The sequence below is a fragment of the Urocitellus parryii genome, chromosome 10 (assembly GCF_045843805.1).
Source record: "Urocitellus parryii isolate mUroPar1 chromosome 10, mUroPar1.hap1, whole genome shotgun sequence".
Classification (NCBI taxonomy): Eukaryota; Metazoa; Chordata; class Mammalia; order Rodentia; family Sciuridae; genus Urocitellus; species Urocitellus parryii.
This window is the reverse complement of record NC_135540.1, coordinates 76,911,538-76,930,029: the sequence shown is the minus strand read 5'-3', so window position 1 is coordinate 76,930,029 and position 18,492 is coordinate 76,911,538. Positions and strand designations below refer to the sequence as shown.

Here is an 18,492-nt window from a genome sequence, read left to right as displayed (position 1 = left end):
CTTTTCAACTCTCAGGAACTTAGAACAAATTGAAAGTCAATCTGTTAAGTTAGTCTAGTCTACCATGCACGAAACAAAACAAAACAGAAAAACAAAAAAACTGCAAGTAGTTTGCACTCTTTTGTGGTAATTTGTGTTTTACCTTTTGAGGAATGATATCATCAGGTGTCTCAGGTTGTTTACTTGGGATCTCAGACTGAAAACAGGGTATTAAGTACAGACACATCAGAAAAAAAATACATAAAGAAGAACACAAAAATAAAATTTTCTTTAGGACTGCACAGAGTATGGAAGATGTACTCATTCACTCAAAAGAAATGAACATGGTATCTCAGCAGCTCAATCTAATCAGTATCTTGTGGTTATTTTCTCTTTGATCAGAAGTAGTTTTAACTAAATCTTAAAAACTTCAAAAGTCTGAGTACTAGTGAACGGAACAAACTCTTAAATGGCACAGGATACTATTGTCATGGATGGTTTACAGGCAACTCTGTAGTTTTCAAAAGGGAAAACCCCCACAATCTGACTAATTTATCCTCTGGCTAGCGAGGGTCTTCAATCTTCCTTTCCCTACAAACACCCCCAGGTCTGTGATAGAACCGAGCAACTGTGTAGTTTAAGCTACCATCTACTATACACTCTCACACAAAGAGCACTAAGTGCTTGTTAGTAAAATATACACCTGCCCCTGAAGCCCAAGAAGTTATACTCCCTTGACTATTTCTATAGATACCACCTAGGAAAGGCTGAAAGCAGAAGGTAGACAGAATCATCAGTCCCCAAACCAAAAGCTAGGTAGTCACTTGATTATCAGGAAGGCAGTTTCTGCAGAGATGTTGTCTTATGCTTATGCACATAAACACACAGGTAGCTACAGAGACAATATACAGCCAAGAATGACTTCAAGTGTTCGTTCTTTCATGGTATAAATCTGCAGATGACTGCTGTACCATTCTGTACAGTACACATGAAAAGCAAATGTTTTCACAGATGCTTGCTTTCTTAGGCAAAACAAGCACCATACCACTGGCATACTTTTAAAAACTTCACTTGGTTTTAATGAATCTCTTTAAAAGCAAACACTATACTTATATTGAAGGATAATTTTTAAAATACATGTCAGTGTTCTCTATTTTGGGAAGGGCTTTGGTGCCATAAATGTAGTATACATATTTACTAAAACTTACTGAAGGACCACAATACAATAAAGGTATTTTAAAGGCAAAAACAGATCAGGAAATATACCATTAAAAAACAAAGAAAATTACTGAATAGTACATTAAAGATTTGTGTATTTCATTGCATATAAAATTATCTCAAAAAAGAATTATAAAAATATTGAACTCTAGTTAATCATATGCACAGAGAAGTGTTTTTGACATTCAACTCACATTGAAATTCATAAAAATAAGATAAATTGCTGAACAGGTAATGAGATAAACCAATAGAACAAAATGGACCAGTTACTATTCTCAAATCCAACTTTGGGATTTACTGTATTTTTGACTGTATAGCCCCAACAGAAATCTAGAAAAGGGGTTTCTTAACTTTTCTAGGTCAGTTTCTTATCTGTTAAGTTAGGGTAATATGAAGTGAATTTCAGTGCACCTCTATGAGATTTAAATGAAACTGCATAAGCAGCTCACTGTGCTCTGTGAACACAGTCACGTATTACTTAATGACAGGAACACGTCTGAGGAAAGTGCCACTAGGCAATTTCATCCTTGTGAGAGCATCATACACTGAGATGGCTGCAATGACAGTAGGCAATATACTCTAGGAGACCACTATTGTATATTTGGTCCATTTTTGACTGAAACATTGTTATGTGGCACAAGACCACATTAGTTCTATTTATTTAATTCTATGCCTTAAGTCAGTGGGTTAACAGATGCTTCCACTTTTTGATATTTTCTGTTTTCAACATTGCTGGATTGCATATTCCATAAGATAAATGTGGTATTTAACGGCCTTTCAAATTTGCAAGATATTGAACTACCAAAACCCAAACCCCAATTATTCATTTAGAAAATTCATTCCCACAGATTAACTTGCCTTATATGTGAACTATGTATGTTGCATGAATTCTACATTCTTAGAACTGTGTCCCCTTTCCCTCCACACTCCTAGTGTAATTAAATGTATCTCCAACATTTCTCAACTGCTTCTACATGTCCAATATGTAACCCATCTGTCAAAAAACAAGTTCCACATGGTGCATGCATAGTTGTTCTGATTTCACAAGGCTGGGAACTCCTTGGCTTAGGTAAAATACTGATGTTAATAAGTGAACCCCAAACCCTGAATAAGTTACTTTATTTTAATCTGATAGGAAAGTTTATACTTTTATAAACAAAGAAGAAAAAGATACAGATAAGGCAAAAATACTAAGGTTACTGGAAAATTAACTATTAACTGTAGTAACTATGCTCAGAAATAGAGTTCAAAAAACTTATTCCTCTTGTCTAACTGAAACTCTGTCCTATTTGACCAATGTTTCCTTATCCCCCAACTCACCAGCCTCCAGTAACCACTATTCTACTCTTGGCTTGAGTTTAATTATTTTAGATTCCACATTAAGTGAGATCATATGGAATTTGTCCTGTGTCTGGCATATTTCATTTAGTATGTCTTCCAGGTCCATTGTGGCAATGGTAGGATGTCCCTCTATTTAAAGGCTGAGTAGTATTCCACCACATATCACTTTTCTTTATCCATCTGTTACTGATAGATGCATTGATTCTAAGTAGCTTCTAGACAGGCTGAACCAATAAGTATGAGATAAATGGAGGTAGGGTTTGGCATGGGGGAACAAGAGGTGATGGGTATGTATTCTGTGACTGATATAATTCTAAACACTTTGGTAATTTTAACTAACTTAATCCTCTAAAAGTCCTAAGAGGTGAATATTATTTTTCCTTTTCAAGAATAAGGAAACAGAAATCTAGAGATTCCATGCCCCATCCCCAGATGGTAAGTTGGCAGTACCAGAGTTTATATCCAGGCAGTCTGGCTCTGGAGTTGGTAATCTACTATATTACAATGCTTACTATATTTCCCTATTTGTTACACTGCTGTATCTCCCACCCCCACCCCAATCAATTTAATATAAGCAATTGGATTTTCTAAATTAGCAATTGCAGGTAATGGACCTAATATGGGAAAATGCTTACAAATAAAGAGAAAGACTCAAAAAAGGTATTGTGAATTTTAATTCTGTATACTTACCGCCACATTTGTCTCTTGTTCTGTTTCTGGCACATAGGGGTAATGGTTATAAAACATATCATTTCGCACCATTTTTTTCCTCATTCTGCAGGGTCCTTCTGTCATCTCCAACATCCATTTGTCTAGATGGGAACCAATGGGGGGACCCCATAACCCTCGCTCCCGCAACAGCTCACACTCAATCTGGCACCACTCCTCTGTCACATACTTCAGAGCATTCTGCTGACGCTATGGGGGAAAGAATTCAGGTTGGTTTTCAAGCAAAAGCATAACTAACAATGGAAAGCCTACAGACAACAAAATTAATTATTTGGGAACAAATGCAGTCCATGACATTTCAATCAGTATCATAAAAGTACATTTATATATAGGTAAAAAAACTAATGATTCTCTGAGAATGTGGTGTTGTGGTGATCCAAGGTGATTATTTTAGCATAAAGTAAATTGCAGACAGGTACAGGTTAGTATATGCAATATTACTAGAATAGAAAGTGGAAGGAACTTATTTCTCTGGCACAGGAAAAATGGTAATATTACTTATGAAAATACACTGAAATAGTAAAAATTGTACCAAGTACAAATATGGTATGATAAGGATAAATCCTATACTCCAAAAATATAAAATAACTCCTCCAACATATATGGGAGAAATCTAGGAAAACCAGATCAAGAAATAGAGCCAACAGAAACTTGGTAAACATTTCAAAAATTTTAGATAAAGAATATAAATATGAAAGCACAAAAGGAAGCTTGATTTTCATATAAAAATAAAAGGAAATTCATTTTCTATTAGTCAATGACCTAGACACACCACTTTTCATGACTTGGTCTAAATTCTTGCTATCTGCCAAACAAAATGTTTTAACATTAGGTGATTATAATTAATTTACTTAATGATTCACAGAATAGAAGTATACAATTTAAACTTGAAGATCTTTTTATATAAAACTAGTAAAAATGTACTGAGTGAACAATCATGAAATTACATAACAGTACTTGTATGTTCCTTGTGGGGATGATAATACTAGGGACCCAGTATTATGTCCATAAAACATTATCAGTTAATCATTTATAAATTTTTGATTGACTTAGAACAGATGCTTTGTAAACAGAGTATTTAGAATAAGCTGTTGAGTAATTATGAATACAATGAGTTTGCTGAATTTAGTTTTTACTTATAGTAAAAAAAGAATTTTATTTGGCTCATAATTTTTTACAATTTTAAGAAACATTTCAGAGAGTTTTATGCCTATTTTCACAATCTCTTTGTTAAAAGTCAGAAAGAGAAGGATGATTTTTATAATTTTATTAGGAACAAAGGTGTGTATTATGTCAGCAGTGAATTTTATCAAAATTTAGTTGTTTGTTGCTTTGTTCAATGCAGTTTACTTATAGGAAATTCAAATTTTTCTATATTATAATCAAGGGCCAAAACAGCTGATGGTCAGAATAATTAATTTCATCATCACCAACATAATCATAAAACAGGTAGGAAAATATCAGGAGAAATAGAGTCCTTTCACACCCAAGAATTGCAAAACACACCACTGCTTTGATTATGAATTCTTACCTCTTGATATTCCTTATACTGTGTATCAACTAAGTCACGAACAACAGCGATATGAGTAAACATCCACTGAGAAATCTCCTAACAATGAATGGAAAAAGAGTCTGAATATTTCACAGAATTCCTTGGAAAAAACAATTTAACTAGCATTGAAAACAATGCTGAACAATCAGTTAAAATGCTGTCAAAAGTGCCTACTACAGAAGACAAAAGCAAATACTGAAAGATGAATCTCAATCTAATAGAGGCTTATGTGGTGGACCCAGATCTGCTGTCCTCCCCCCGGGGTTGCTGCCCAGCTCTGGAGCACTGTCAGCACCTTCAGGGATGGCCTCAGATGTAGAGAGCACCCCACAGTCAAAGGCTGGCTGAGCTGGGTGTGAGAAGACTGCCATTCCAGCTCAACTCTTGACAGGCCATTTTAGCTCTGAAACTTCACTTAGTCAGCAGAGGCTGTCACTAATTCTGCACTGCAGCCTGGCATTTTCCTCTGTCCAATTCTGCTCCCTTCTCCTCCCTTCCACAGGCATCATGCCCAAGGGCATCAGAAGGTGAACAACCTGCACAGTGAGTGCCATTGCAGTTTGCTTCTTATAAAACCCAACCAGTCACAGGAGATGGCTGATACACCATTTCTCCCAGACCCTTTCCGCAGATGCCACTGAAATTCTGGTATGGTGAGAAAGTATAGTAAAGAAGAAGTTAATGGTGGAGGTAGATAAATTTGTTTGTTTTTAATCAGTTGCAAGTACTTATAATAAGATTATAAAAAGTAAAAGGTCTTATGTCTACTATTCCTTATATTTATATAATCACCAGTAATAATATTATTAAATGTTGGAAAATTTGGGAAAATACATATAGTCTGTTTATAGCATCAGAATCTCATATTAGGTTCAGTTATAAAATAAATATAAATATACAGTGCTCATAATATAACTTTATCATAATAAAATGGGAGAAGTTCCTGTAACCTAGCTTACTTCTACATCTCTTCTAGAGCAAAACAGAAATGTTTCATTTCAAATTATCTGCTCATGTATGTTAACAGTATATGGTACTAAGATATTATGATACCATCAATAAAACTAATCAAAGTACCTGGGTAGAAAGACTGTGTTTATTAAGACCACTTTCCTTTCGATTCCTTCTTGATCCTGTTAACTTGGAAAGACCAAAGCCACTGCTGACACGGGACAATTTGGATTGTGTGGTGGGTACTAATGCTTCTCCTCGACTTATGCATTTCTTCTCATGGGCTATGAAATTAAAATTAGATTATTTTACAATTTTTCCATGTAATAATCAGTCTTATTTTTAATATTTTTATGATGGTTATGAACCACAACCCTGTACAGTAGCCCCTTCATTATCCTTGGTTTTGCTTTCTGTAGTTTGAGTTACCTGCAGGCAACTGCAGTTTGAAAATATTATTTGTAATGCAATGAGAAATCAAGTTATTTTGGGAGATCATGTAATTTTTATTCCAATATATTGTTGTAATTATTATATTTTCTTATTAGCTATTATTGCTAATATCTTGCCTTGCGTAATACATAAATTAAACTTTATCACAGGTATGTGCATACAGGAAAAAACATATCATACGTAAGGTCTGGGATTATCTGTGGTTTCAAGCATCCACTGGGGGTCTTGAAACATATCCCAGTAGATAAGGGACACTGCTGTAGGTGTCAAAAGCAGCATGTTCCTACACATACAGGCATTTTTTTTTTTTTTTTAGATATCACAAAAATTATTTCCTGGTTATCTTGTTGAATAATGGCTGCTTGAGGATTATTGTACTAGCTGAACTTATATTTGGTTGACATTTCACAGATCTACAATAATATGCAAAATTAGTTTAACAATTCATAATCCTTACCTAAAACTTTTGGGTATATTTTGGAACTTAGAATGTTTTGGATTTTTAAAAGGCTATACAGTATATACACTGTATACATATAATATCACCAGAGGGTCTAGGGTAGTAAAGCATAATTTAATATATTAACATACTGCAGCAAAATATATGAACATTGTACCAAGCACTATAAAAGAAATGTAAGTGAGGTTTTGGTATCAAGTGAGTTTTAACACCAAAATAATGAGAAAATCCTGGGTGTTCAGGGTTTTAATAATTTCAGAATTATAGATAAAAGACCCATGACTATGACAGTAGCTATATTAAAGCTGTGAGCAATGTATATTTTCCTTAACTCATAAATGCCTGAAGTATAATACACCTTAGATAAAGGGGGGAACAAAAAAGGACAAAAAAGAAATTCAACTATCAGCATAATCATTCTAGAATGGTTATATAATATAAATTTTCATTTGTACTGCCATCATAGTATCCTTAATTACAAATTTGTTTACTCATATACAATAGGCTTAATGGTCTCAGTAGGTCTTCTTACTCAAATGATTCTGCCAGCATTTCAAACCAGCTTCTTCTATGAGTGGCCTTGCTATAGCGATGTCCACATGACCCCTTTCATTCACAGGCAGAGTTACTTTGAAAAGCTCCTCCAAGACTTGTTTCTTACTATGTATCAACTCAGTCCACACTCTGTTGACAGCTTTTATGAGAAGCTGACGCCCTAGAAAATTTAAAAATAAATAAATAAATCAAAAGAGAATGATGGAAACACTATATAAAATTAGTTCTTATATTTCTTCATGTTTCCTATCTGGGAATTTCAACAATAGTACTTAATTGTTTAAAAAAAAATGCTCATATTATATCTAGCACAGTGAAAAGGGTTATTCACAAAACCAAAATTAAGTTTCCAGGTGGTTGGTCTCTTGGAAAACTTTTAAACAATCTTTACATTCATGCAAAACGACTATATTTTTATTTATAAAACTGGAAATCACAAATTTAATAATCTAGCATTTTCTAGATTCTTAAATGTGTATGTATCCCCTTTTCCTTTGCTTTTGTTCTTTTTATTCTTCTTTGGTGGTGCTGAAGACTGAATTCAAGGCCTCTGGTATACTAGGCAAGTGCTCTACCACACAGTTACATTCCCTGGTCCTTTAAGAGTAATTTTCAGATCTGAATATTTAAGGTGAGTGCAAAACTCAGTTAGTTGTTGAATATCTTTCAAAAGGGAAGTAATAATAAATATTTTTAAAAAGATTTTTACTATTAAATTCAGTCTTCCTTTGGATTCCTTGATAATTAGCCTGACTTCTCCAGACATCTTCATCAAGCACAGAATCACTGCGTAGAGTGGGGGAGAACACACTGCTGCCTGTCACCCCGTTTCTGATTTAGTGGATCTGAACCGGGCCAGAGAATCTGTGTTTCTACCAAGTTCCTGAATAATCCTGATAGTGCTTGTCTGAGAACATCACTTTGGAAACTAGTGTTCTAGACTGCCTGTTTCTTGCAGGGGTGAAAACTCGGTTCTCAGGCAAATCTCATTCTGGGGTTCAAGAAATTTGGGTTAAAAAAAACAGATAATAAATTAATAATTAAAAGAATGAATGAAAAAAAGAATGAGTGCTGAACCTGGGAGAGATAAAACCATATGCAAAACGATTACACAGTATTGCTGGGAGACAAACATAAGCATAATGATCTCACCTTCAGCACCAAGTGCGTGGAAATAAGACATTAATCCACATGAATATTTCAACGTGCACTACTCAAGAGTTCAGTGGGGAAACTCGATTTTAAAAAGAAAATTTAAATGGTACTGTAGCAGGGTGTGGTGGTGCATGCTGCAATCCCAGCAGCTTGGGAGGCTGAGGCAGGAAGATCACGAGTTCAAAGCCAGCCTCGGGAAAAATGAGGCACTAAGCAACTCAGTGAGACCCTGTCTTTAACTAAAATACAAAATAGGGCTGGGGATGTGGCTCAGTGATCGAGTGCCCCTGAGTTCAATCCTGAGTACCCCCTACCATACACACTATAGACAACCTGTCTCAAGCTATGCTCTCCTCTAGTGTGGGTAGGTATTAAACTTACCAACAGGTCATTCTTTTTATAATAAACACCAAGTTTGTGTTTGCATTTTTACTTGTGCAAGTGTAGTACCATCAAGTCTCACTAGTGTTCCTGGGAAATGTTGGGGGTTATAAGTGTTAGGGGTTAGTGTTGTACTAATCATGGTGTAAGTGGATCCTTTATAGGCATGGTGGTTTACATACAGGTTGTGCTAGTGGAAGAGTAATTGTTCATGTTAGCATTTTCTGAAGTCAATTTTTAAATTTTATCTTAAAAACTGGAAATGAAACAATGACAACTCATCCAAAAGAATGAGGTTATTTTACCTTCACTAATATCTTGGCTGTATCCACCATCTGGTTCAATGTCAGAGGGGATCATAATGTGCCATGTAGTCATGCGGGCTTCTGCTTCCAGTCCAAATCCATCCACGTTGCTGAAAAATTCAGTCAATTTAAACATTTGATGACAGTGATTATAGTTTACAAATTATAATGACTAAGAGTTACTCTGTAGACATATGTAAATGCTAGCTCCCTCACAAAGTTCTGTTGTTGACAAACATTCAGCAGATGTATAAAACAGAACTTCTAGCTTGTCATGAATATACCATTTTCTAAGGAATGATTCACAAATCCACTTGACAAAATGTAATTAATCTATAGCATCACACCATCTCAATATTTGAGATGCTTTTGGTTAGTGTAACATCTTTATCTAAAAATTACCAAAAGATCAATTAGCTAAGACTAATCTCCTAATATGCCTATGTTGTCACTGGTCTCACATCACCCTTCTTTGCTCCACCAGTAGTGCAATATTAGCAGTTTCCCAAATGTGCCACATTCTTTCTTTCCTCTGGGCAATCACAAAGACAGCTACTTTTTTCCTGCGGCACTTATCCCTGTTCTCTTGTTCTCTCCAAGTTGCAAATCAGCAGGTATTTCTTCCAGCTTAGGGATTCCTAATATATGCTCCTAAGGCAGTGTGCTATTGCTACCAGAGCACTCAGTGCAGATGACTGGGTTTTGCTTAGTTATGTTTTCCCTTTAAAATGGCTGTCACAGAGTCTGTCTTACACTTTATCCCAGTCCTTACTTCAATGATTGGCCTCTAGGAGACATCACAGAAATATCTGTCAGCGCAAACAATAGAAAAATACCAATTTTACCCATTTAACATGTAACATTGCCTCAAACTTTTCTTAGCTTCCAAAAGTGTCCATTTTATTTGTTTTAAAAACATACTTTCTTTTAAAAATTATGTGACATATGGTAATTATGGAAAAATTTAAAGATGCGGAAAAGTATATTAGAAGAAAAAATAGGGGCTGGGGCTATAGCTCAGTGGTCAAGTGCTTGCCTCACATGTGTGAATCACTGGGTTTGATCCTCAGCACCACATAAAAAAAATAAACACTGTGTGTTCACCTACAACTAAATTAAATATTTTTTTTAAAAAGAAGAAAAATAGTCATTATTTCATTACAAAAAATAACACTTATCATTTATTATCTTTTGCATAAAGTATTAAACCAGATTAAGGGGAAAAAGAAATGCTATTATCAAAAAAGTAAAACAAAGAATTCTAGTAAAATAATATTGAAGACAAATTCAAGATGACAAATTAAACCTAAATGATTTACCTCCCAGCATGTAGATTAATCAAGCAATGAGCCAGACAGCTAATGAATTCCTGGTCATGGTTCCCAGGCCCCAGGATCAAATTCCTGTTCAAAGTAAGGACCCTGAGCGAATCAAGGAGAGCAACTTGCTGAGGGACAGTTTTGTGTGCCCGCGAGAACTGGTACAAGATGGTTCTATTGAGGCAGTGATAAACTGCATCCAGAGACAATCCCTGTGATCTTCTCTTTGACTAAAGACACAAAAGATACTTTTTAGTAAAAAGAACAAAAATGAAAAAGCTGCTTATCATTCCGACATAAAGTTTGGTTATCTGTCATGTAACAGATGCATGCTAAGTACGAGGAACGCCAAGTTAAAACCTCTTGCTACTATGGAGTTCAGAACCCATACAGCACAATAATGAATTTAATAATGGCTACATAAAAAGAGAGCTTCCAGTAAGGAGAGCCACAAACAAATTTTGTTAGAAAGAATGATCTCTAGTCAAAATCACTTGAAAAAGCACCTAAATTTTTATCTTGGTTTCATCCCTTAGTTGAGCGTGAGACTCACTTTTTGGCTTAATTGCAAATGTATCTCTTAGAAAATTCTTAAGTGACAGGTGAGCTCCTATACATCTGTACATATTAATAAAACATGGCAATAGGAGTATAATTCTAGTGTGATTCTATGTTATATTGTGACCAATATTCCTTAGTCAGCATGCACAAGGAAGAAAAAGTGATGTCTTCAAAGGAACATGGATTACAAAGGAATTTGTAAAGATTAGATTAATAAGAGAATGTTTCTTTTAATATCAGCTTTACATGCTGTATAGGCCTTTGCACACTGATTTTTTTTTTTTTACTGTAAAAAACTATTAGACTGTATTAATGTAAGGTATTTAAATGCATCTGGGTAGCAAAGACAGATACCAGTGGGGAGGTCAGCAAGAGACTGACCCAGCTTGAGAGAGCCAGGCAACTTTACAAGGGACACAGTGGCACTAGGCTGTTGGTGGAGGGGGCAGTTAAAAGTATATTTTATATTCACTTTTAATAAGCTTAGCTTTATATTGAATGTTAACATTCATTACCTTATTTACAACAATTTTTACACTACAGGCAAAGTTTTTTCAAAAGGAAAACGTACTCTACAACTAATAGTGACAACTGATTACCTGTGCAATTAGTTGAATTATAAAATCTATAAGAAGTTTAGATTCTTTGTTGAACATGCCTTGCCAAAGCTTGTCCACCACACGTTGTGTGAAATAAAACACATTGTTCACCAATACCTGGTAGCTTCCTCCACTGGTAATAGGCAGAGATGCATCTTCCCCTAAATTCCAGTAGAAAAAAAATGTCTAAGAAAATTGATACACAAGATCAAATCCTCAAAGAAATCATGCTAAGGAAAATGAGTATATCTACAAGACTTAAGAAACATGACCACAGCAAGCTCTTAGGTACTATTTGAAGAAAATGGTGTTCATAATTACAAATCTGAGTAAATACTGGAAGAAACAGTTTCATCAGGATAAAAGTGCTATAAATTGAGACTCCCTGTGAAGTCCCTTACACCTAAAGACAGTGTTTGATAAGCAAATAGTTCTTCAACTGAGGTTGTCAGTGACAGAGCATCTTAATTTAAGAGAAAAATTAAGTCAGTTTATTAGTTAAGGGTTAAAAAAAAACCCATTATCAAACAAAATTTTCCATTTTGGGGGGGTATAACTTTAATAGCAATTAACTAATATAGGCAAAAGAGAGCTTCAGAAAGACTGTGAAAATCAAGTATCTTCAGTGGTGGTGGGGCCAAGGGGGACCGGTAGCCCCCTCCATGATTGCAATTAGCTCTGCCTCTTTTTAAGGTTATTCCAAGGTCCTCAGTGTGTTGCTATATACGTCCTGCTTTGAGATAATCCTCCTAGTCCTTCCTAAGCAGAACACTCCCTCCAAGTCCCTCTGTAGAAACTTTGGAGGTTCTAACTGAATGTGATTATTATTCCCACCTCACTCTAAATTGCCCCCCTAAGCAGAACTCTTCATTTTATGCCTTCATTGGTATGACTGATCTCAACTGATACTAACAGGTACAAAAGTAAAGCTTGACACTTAGCTTTAAATGCACAGCTACCTGTCAAGATAATACCAAAGACTTCCTTGTAAATGGCTCTGGAAAAAATGTTAATTTAATAGCATAGAGATTCTAAGATTTATATTATCACCAGTAACTCAAAGGAGCATGTAAACTAAATCATTACTTTTTGTATTCCTATGAATTCTTTTTTATTTATAAATGGTGACTCCATTGTAAAATACTGTTTTATAATTATCTATTTTTATTGTAAATAGATATAGACATATTGAAAAAACATACTCCAATATGTTTTGTACTTTATGTCCTAGAACACATCCTGAAGAATACATGTATGTACCAACAACTCACTCATTAAGTACATATATGTGGTCTATATAACAAGCATATTTATAGAACTTTATTTAGAACTGTGTCTACCAGGAAACTTTTACATATCTATCAACAGAGATATAAATAAATTTATATGTTCATATGATAGAATATTATAATAGTAATGAAAATAGACTCTTGCTACATGCAACAACATGGATAACTCACAAATATAATACTGAGTATAAGAAAGCTAGACTAAAAAGGAAGGAGAAAAGAGACAAATTTAAAAAAGAGAGACTGAGGACTTATATAGAGAAAGGAAGGAAGGAGAAGACTACAGGCACTTTTATAAAATAAAAATAAAATACAAAATTACCCAATAACACATCAGCTGCAAGCAAATGGTCCATTACACTATCCAAAATGTAAGTCTGAAATTCTTTTTGCTGAGTTCTTGTAGATCTTTCAGGTGAAGCCTAAATCAATACAAATTATTACAGTTAGAAACAGAACTAACTACACAAAGATAGGGTTCAATTGTTTATGTATGTTATAAAATGTAATAAAAAGATGAAAAAAACTACTGGTAAGTTTAAAAAATATGATATGAATACATATACTGATAATTATTTTCTTATTTTTCTTGCCATAGAATTAAAAAAATTAAAGAAAATGTGAAATGTCATCTTGAAATCCACTGTTTGAAAAACATTATTCTAAATTACTATAAGAATTTAATAAATATTTTATTTTCTATTATACCTCACTTCCAAAAAGATTTGGCAGTTTATAATAAATTGAGATAAATCATAAAGCCATTAAAACAAATAAAAAAGCCCAAGAATCTAGTTATCAAGAGGAAACATCAATGGGGAAATATTTCTAACAAAAAAACTAAGTCAACAATTTAGCTCTGAGCTTCCTAAGTGTCAAGAAGGAGAAAAAAAATGGCTTACAAAGCTTTTTATTATTTCTAAAGGAAAAGCACAGTAGATTGACAGCAAGGATATATGTTTTCCTACAACTGTCTGAGAAGATTGTTCTCTGTGGGTTTTCTGAAGATAGTGAACAACTCTATAGGTGGCATATTTAATAACAGTTTTACCAAGTACAAGATAATGGTTTAAATTATCTTGAGTAAAAGCACAAAGTTAAATCATGTTCTTGGGCAGCCTTCCCACTGCTTATAAATAATCTGGTTGCCTAACTTTCAAGCATCTAACCTGGTAAGGACAAGAAATAAAGGTAAAAAGATCCTTCCCTCATCCCTCAAGTCCCAGCAGTCCTAGCAATGCTTTTGACAGAAGTTAGATATCAAACCATTCAACAACCTGTCATCTGTCCCTTTCTTGGAGATCTGTGTGATTAGATTCACAAATAATGCTATGTTTAGTAAGTGCAATGAAAGAAACTACTTCTCGCACAGAAAACTTCAGGACTATCTTTACGACCATGTCTTCTAAATAAGCTTTAGAACACTGTTATGTTTTTCTTTCTAATCTGATTTCAAGGTAGTCCTTCCAAAGGTTTTAAAAGAACAGTTAAAACCTGAGTTCTAAATTGAGACTAAAGTTATTAACCTAAGGATTTAAAAAACTAATAGCTAAACCAAAGTTGTCCTTTCTCTCTCTTCCATTTGCATGACTTTTTTTTTGCCAGGGAGGGGGGGGTGGGGGAGTGGGGGTGGAGGGGTGGGGACAAGGTCTCACTATGTTACCCAGGTTGACCTTGAACTTGTGATCCTCCCACCCCAACCTCCCAAGCAGTTGAGATTACAGCTATGTGACACCCCACCCCTGCTGATATTTTTGTTTTAAAATGATAAAAAATGTGTGTAGTGACAGATAAAAAAATGCTAGTGCTGAATTTGAGTTGTCATTAAACTAATATGAAAAAAAGTAAGGGCCTTCTTTTGTTTTCAATCTTAATTCTCCCGTGTAGCCAACAGATTACACTCCTGTGTAGTCAGTGGGAGACATGTGACTAAGGCATGCCTCATGATATCGAGAGTCTGACCCCTGTCAAATGTAGAGACAGCGAGAACTTTTTAGTGATAAACAGAACACGGATAGTTTTATGAGGATTTCCTTGGAATTAGATCAGAAACTACTTTCGACTTTAGTGACAGAAATTTACTAAGGAGTAAAGGCTCTTCATTCCCAGGAGAATGTGAGCATTTTGAACACAACTATACTCTGAGAATTATGATCAACTCCAGGTGGTTTGGGATAAGTGATAATGAATATGGTTTACCAAATCCTTTTATTCATTCATTCATTCATTCATTCATTTTATTTTTAGTTGTGGTTGGACACAATATCTTTATTTATTTATTTTTTTGTGGTGTTGGGGATCGAACCCAGGGCCTCGCCTGTGCTAGGTGAGGGCTCTACCACTGAGCCACAACCCCAACTCTTTATCAAATCTTAGACAAAGTGTTGGAACCTGCAAAGCGAGGGACTATGAAATACACAAGTACTTGATCAATTAACACTACTTATTTTTATTTAAAAATACTGTTTCCTATTCCAATAGGATTTAAGGATGGCCCAGTCATCAACAGTCATCAACAGATATTGAATCCTCCAATTCTTCTCACAGAAGCTGTATAGTTCAAATGTTCTTACTGAGACTTACGGCAACCTAATTTTAAATTTATAAAGATTTTATAAATGCATTGTCTCTTGTAAATAATTCATTAGACTACTGTTATATACCAGAAACAGTGCTAAGTTATATAAATTACCTTACCTAATCAGCAAAATACCCATTGAAGTAGGCACCAACATCCCCATTTAGAAGACAAGGTAACTGAGGATTATTAGTAAGTGTAAGTCACTTGGTCACAACTAGGATTCAAACCTCACTTCCTCTGAAGCCAAACCTGCTTATTCTCCCCACTCTACTAAAATCTACATAACAAAGAAGACAAGGGCACTAGAGCAATGCTGCAGAATGCAGGCTACAATCTCCTCACCATCCTTTTAGGTAAAACTGGCTGGCCCACCAGACAACCAGAAAGAAGACAGGTAAGCACTGTGGCCTTGCTGTGGCCTCTGTACATCAGATCTGTCTTTCTGGTGACAAGAGCAAAGCCAGACAGCAAAAGATCACTGTCAACTTTCTGAGGCCTCAGAACCATTAGGCAGAATCCTGTGCTACCCGTAGGCCAGATAGCCTATGGGCACATGCTGCCCAGGAGAGAGAGGTCTATACTCAGGAAGGCCTGGTATTTTGTCCTGTTTCTGGAATGGGCTGGAAGCCTTTAGAAAAGAGGATTTTCAGCTTTTGGTTATTCCTCTTGACTGACCCCACTTCTGTCATCAATCTGATGTGTGACAATAGGGAGATCTTGTAGACGATGGCTGAGTGGCACAGTGAGTACCTCAGATCACAGAGCATTGCATGTACTATCAGAGAAACACACACTCCACTCAGCACCCTAGGTTTTCCTCCTCTGGGCACATACAGATCTCTGTGGTCTGTTCTCATGCACTTTCTTTCCATCACCAGAGTAGTATTCATTTGCTGCAAATCCATTTGTCCTTCCCTTAAAAAAGGCCACTTAATAAATTTTTAATACATACTAAGGGCCAGCCAGTATTATGGATACTGCATGCATTATCTATTTCATTCTCAGAATAATTCTGAGAAGTTCCTTTCACTATATCCTTTTCCACAAGGAGGAAACTGTAACAAGTGTGGGAACTGAACCTAGGAAAGGTCATACCCCTATAACCAACACACAATGATTCTTTAAAATACTTTTTGCTGGATGATATACATGTATTTGACCCTTAGAACATATCTGCAGAGGATATAGTAAATATCATTCTTCATAGATTAAACTTAAGCAGTTTAAAATGCCATCTGTTAAACAACAGGGTCACATTCAAACCCAATATTTCTTACTCCAAATGCCATAATCCTTCTCTTATATCACATTGCATCCTTTATATGGACCACACACCATTCGTCACAATGAGAATCTTTTATTTCTAGAGATTGCTAAAAAAAGATAATTTCACCTCTTTTGCGGATATACCTAAGTAAGCAGGTCCCCTTTTGGGGGGCATGTGGTCTTACTATGTTGTCCAGGCTGGTCTTGAAACTCCTAGTATCAAGGGCTCTTTCTACCTTTGTTTTTCAAGTGTTGGGATCACATACCTGTGTCACCAAGCCTGGCAATAGATGTTTCTATGATGAAATTCTAACACCCATAAGACTGAAGATGGCCTGATTTACCTTATTAGGTTAGAAATCAGTGAGTTCAAGTTCCTTTTTTCATGTAGGTGAAAAGGTTAATATATAATTCTTTTTCTAAATTTCTTCAGGGATACAGACTTTATAATAATACTAAAAATTGTATATTTATAATTTTTTCCTAGTACTGGGGATTAAACCCAGGGTCACTCTACCACTGAGCTACATCTTCAGCCATTTTATATTTTGAGACAGAGTCTTGCTAAGTTGCCCAGGCTGACTTTGAACTTGTGATCCTCCTGCTTTAGCTGTCTAGGTAGCTAGGATTATATGTATGTGCCACTGTAACTAGGTATACTTTATTTTTTTATGTTATAGGAAGAAATGACACTAATAATATTTTGATAAGCATACACGACACTCACATACACACACACTCTCTAACTGGGCGTATTAGATTTAAAGTTGTTTAAAATAGCAAGGTAAGTTTTAATCACAAAGTTTTATCCTTCTTATTAGGTGGCATCTCATCTTCCAGTTTGGGACTTCCAGGAAGTAATTAATAGTTAAATGATTTCAAAATTCTTATAGAATATACCAAGGCATTGGGCTAACTGTTGTGAGAGGTGAAAGAACATATGAAGGTCAATATCTTAATTTTCAATAGTTTGTCATCTTTCTGGGAGCTTTAATCCTGATAATACCTGCTTCTTTCAGAACTATAATGTGAATGCTCCCAGTTTCCCAATACAACTAGGCACAAGTCCATTGTGGACAAATTAGTGCCCACAAAAATGAGCACCTTACCTTCAGATTCATACAAGTATATCAAATTCTTTCTATTAAAATATGAAGAGAGGTAATTATATAATTTATCCAGTATTAATTAATGGGATATTGGGATTCCTATAAGATTGAAAATGCTATCACTGGACAGAGCCTCTCACCTCATATCTTTCATAAATGTGTACTTACTTTTATGCTTAGCTAAGGTGTCTTACCAATATCTCTGAACTTTATCCTGATATTTTTCTGATAACCACTTCACTTTTTATGGAGCATTCAAATTCTCACCTTTTACACTAAGATACTGACCATCTCTTTTCCTGGCGTTTTTTTAAAGTTTTCAAAGGAGATAACTCTACCAGGCATGCTTTTTAATTCTACCATACAAACTAATGATGAAACCAATTATTTACCAGCCAATATTAAACACTGTGGTTCTGGTTAAAAAGCTTAGCGTGACTAGTTCTTTAATTGACCAAATTGAGATGTTTTCACATGGATAAAACACCGTCTGTGGTTAACTATATTGGCCACTAGGGGGAGCAGAGGAAGCTATGGTTCTATTGTTATAGTCCAGATAGAACACAGGGATTCAATCTTTCACCCACCTTCATACTTCCCTCCATGGACTATTTGATCCTATTTATACCAACTGGCCCAAAGAACATACATGTATAGGAAAGGTATTATTTATTAGATTTGTTAGATTT

At 35.2% G+C, this 18,492-nt stretch overlaps 1 protein-coding gene across 2 annotated transcripts in view; it reads right to left on the bottom strand.

The window, feature by feature from the left end:
- LOC113177471 (WD repeat and FYVE domain-containing protein 3) overlaps positions 1 to 18,492 on the bottom strand; it is a 238,746-nt gene that overhangs the window by 51,653 nt on the left and 168,601 nt on the right. For both annotated transcript variants that reach the window (XM_077803562.1, XM_077803563.1), the window contains 9 exons: positions 13,170 to 13,269; positions 11,559 to 11,719; positions 10,399 to 10,628; positions 9,080 to 9,189; positions 7,216 to 7,398; positions 5,897 to 6,054; positions 4,799 to 4,876; positions 3,229 to 3,456; positions 143 to 196 (listed from right to left, as the gene is read on the bottom strand). In XM_077803562.1, the coding sequence (XP_077659688.1) occupies positions 143 to 196; positions 3,229 to 3,456; positions 4,799 to 4,876; positions 5,897 to 6,054; positions 7,216 to 7,398; positions 9,080 to 9,189; positions 10,399 to 10,628; positions 11,559 to 11,719; positions 13,170 to 13,269 (1,302 nt within the window). The remainder of the gene's footprint in view (positions 1 to 142; positions 197 to 3,228; positions 3,457 to 4,798; positions 4,877 to 5,896; positions 6,055 to 7,215; positions 7,399 to 9,079; positions 9,190 to 10,398; positions 10,629 to 11,558; positions 11,720 to 13,169; positions 13,270 to 18,492) is intronic.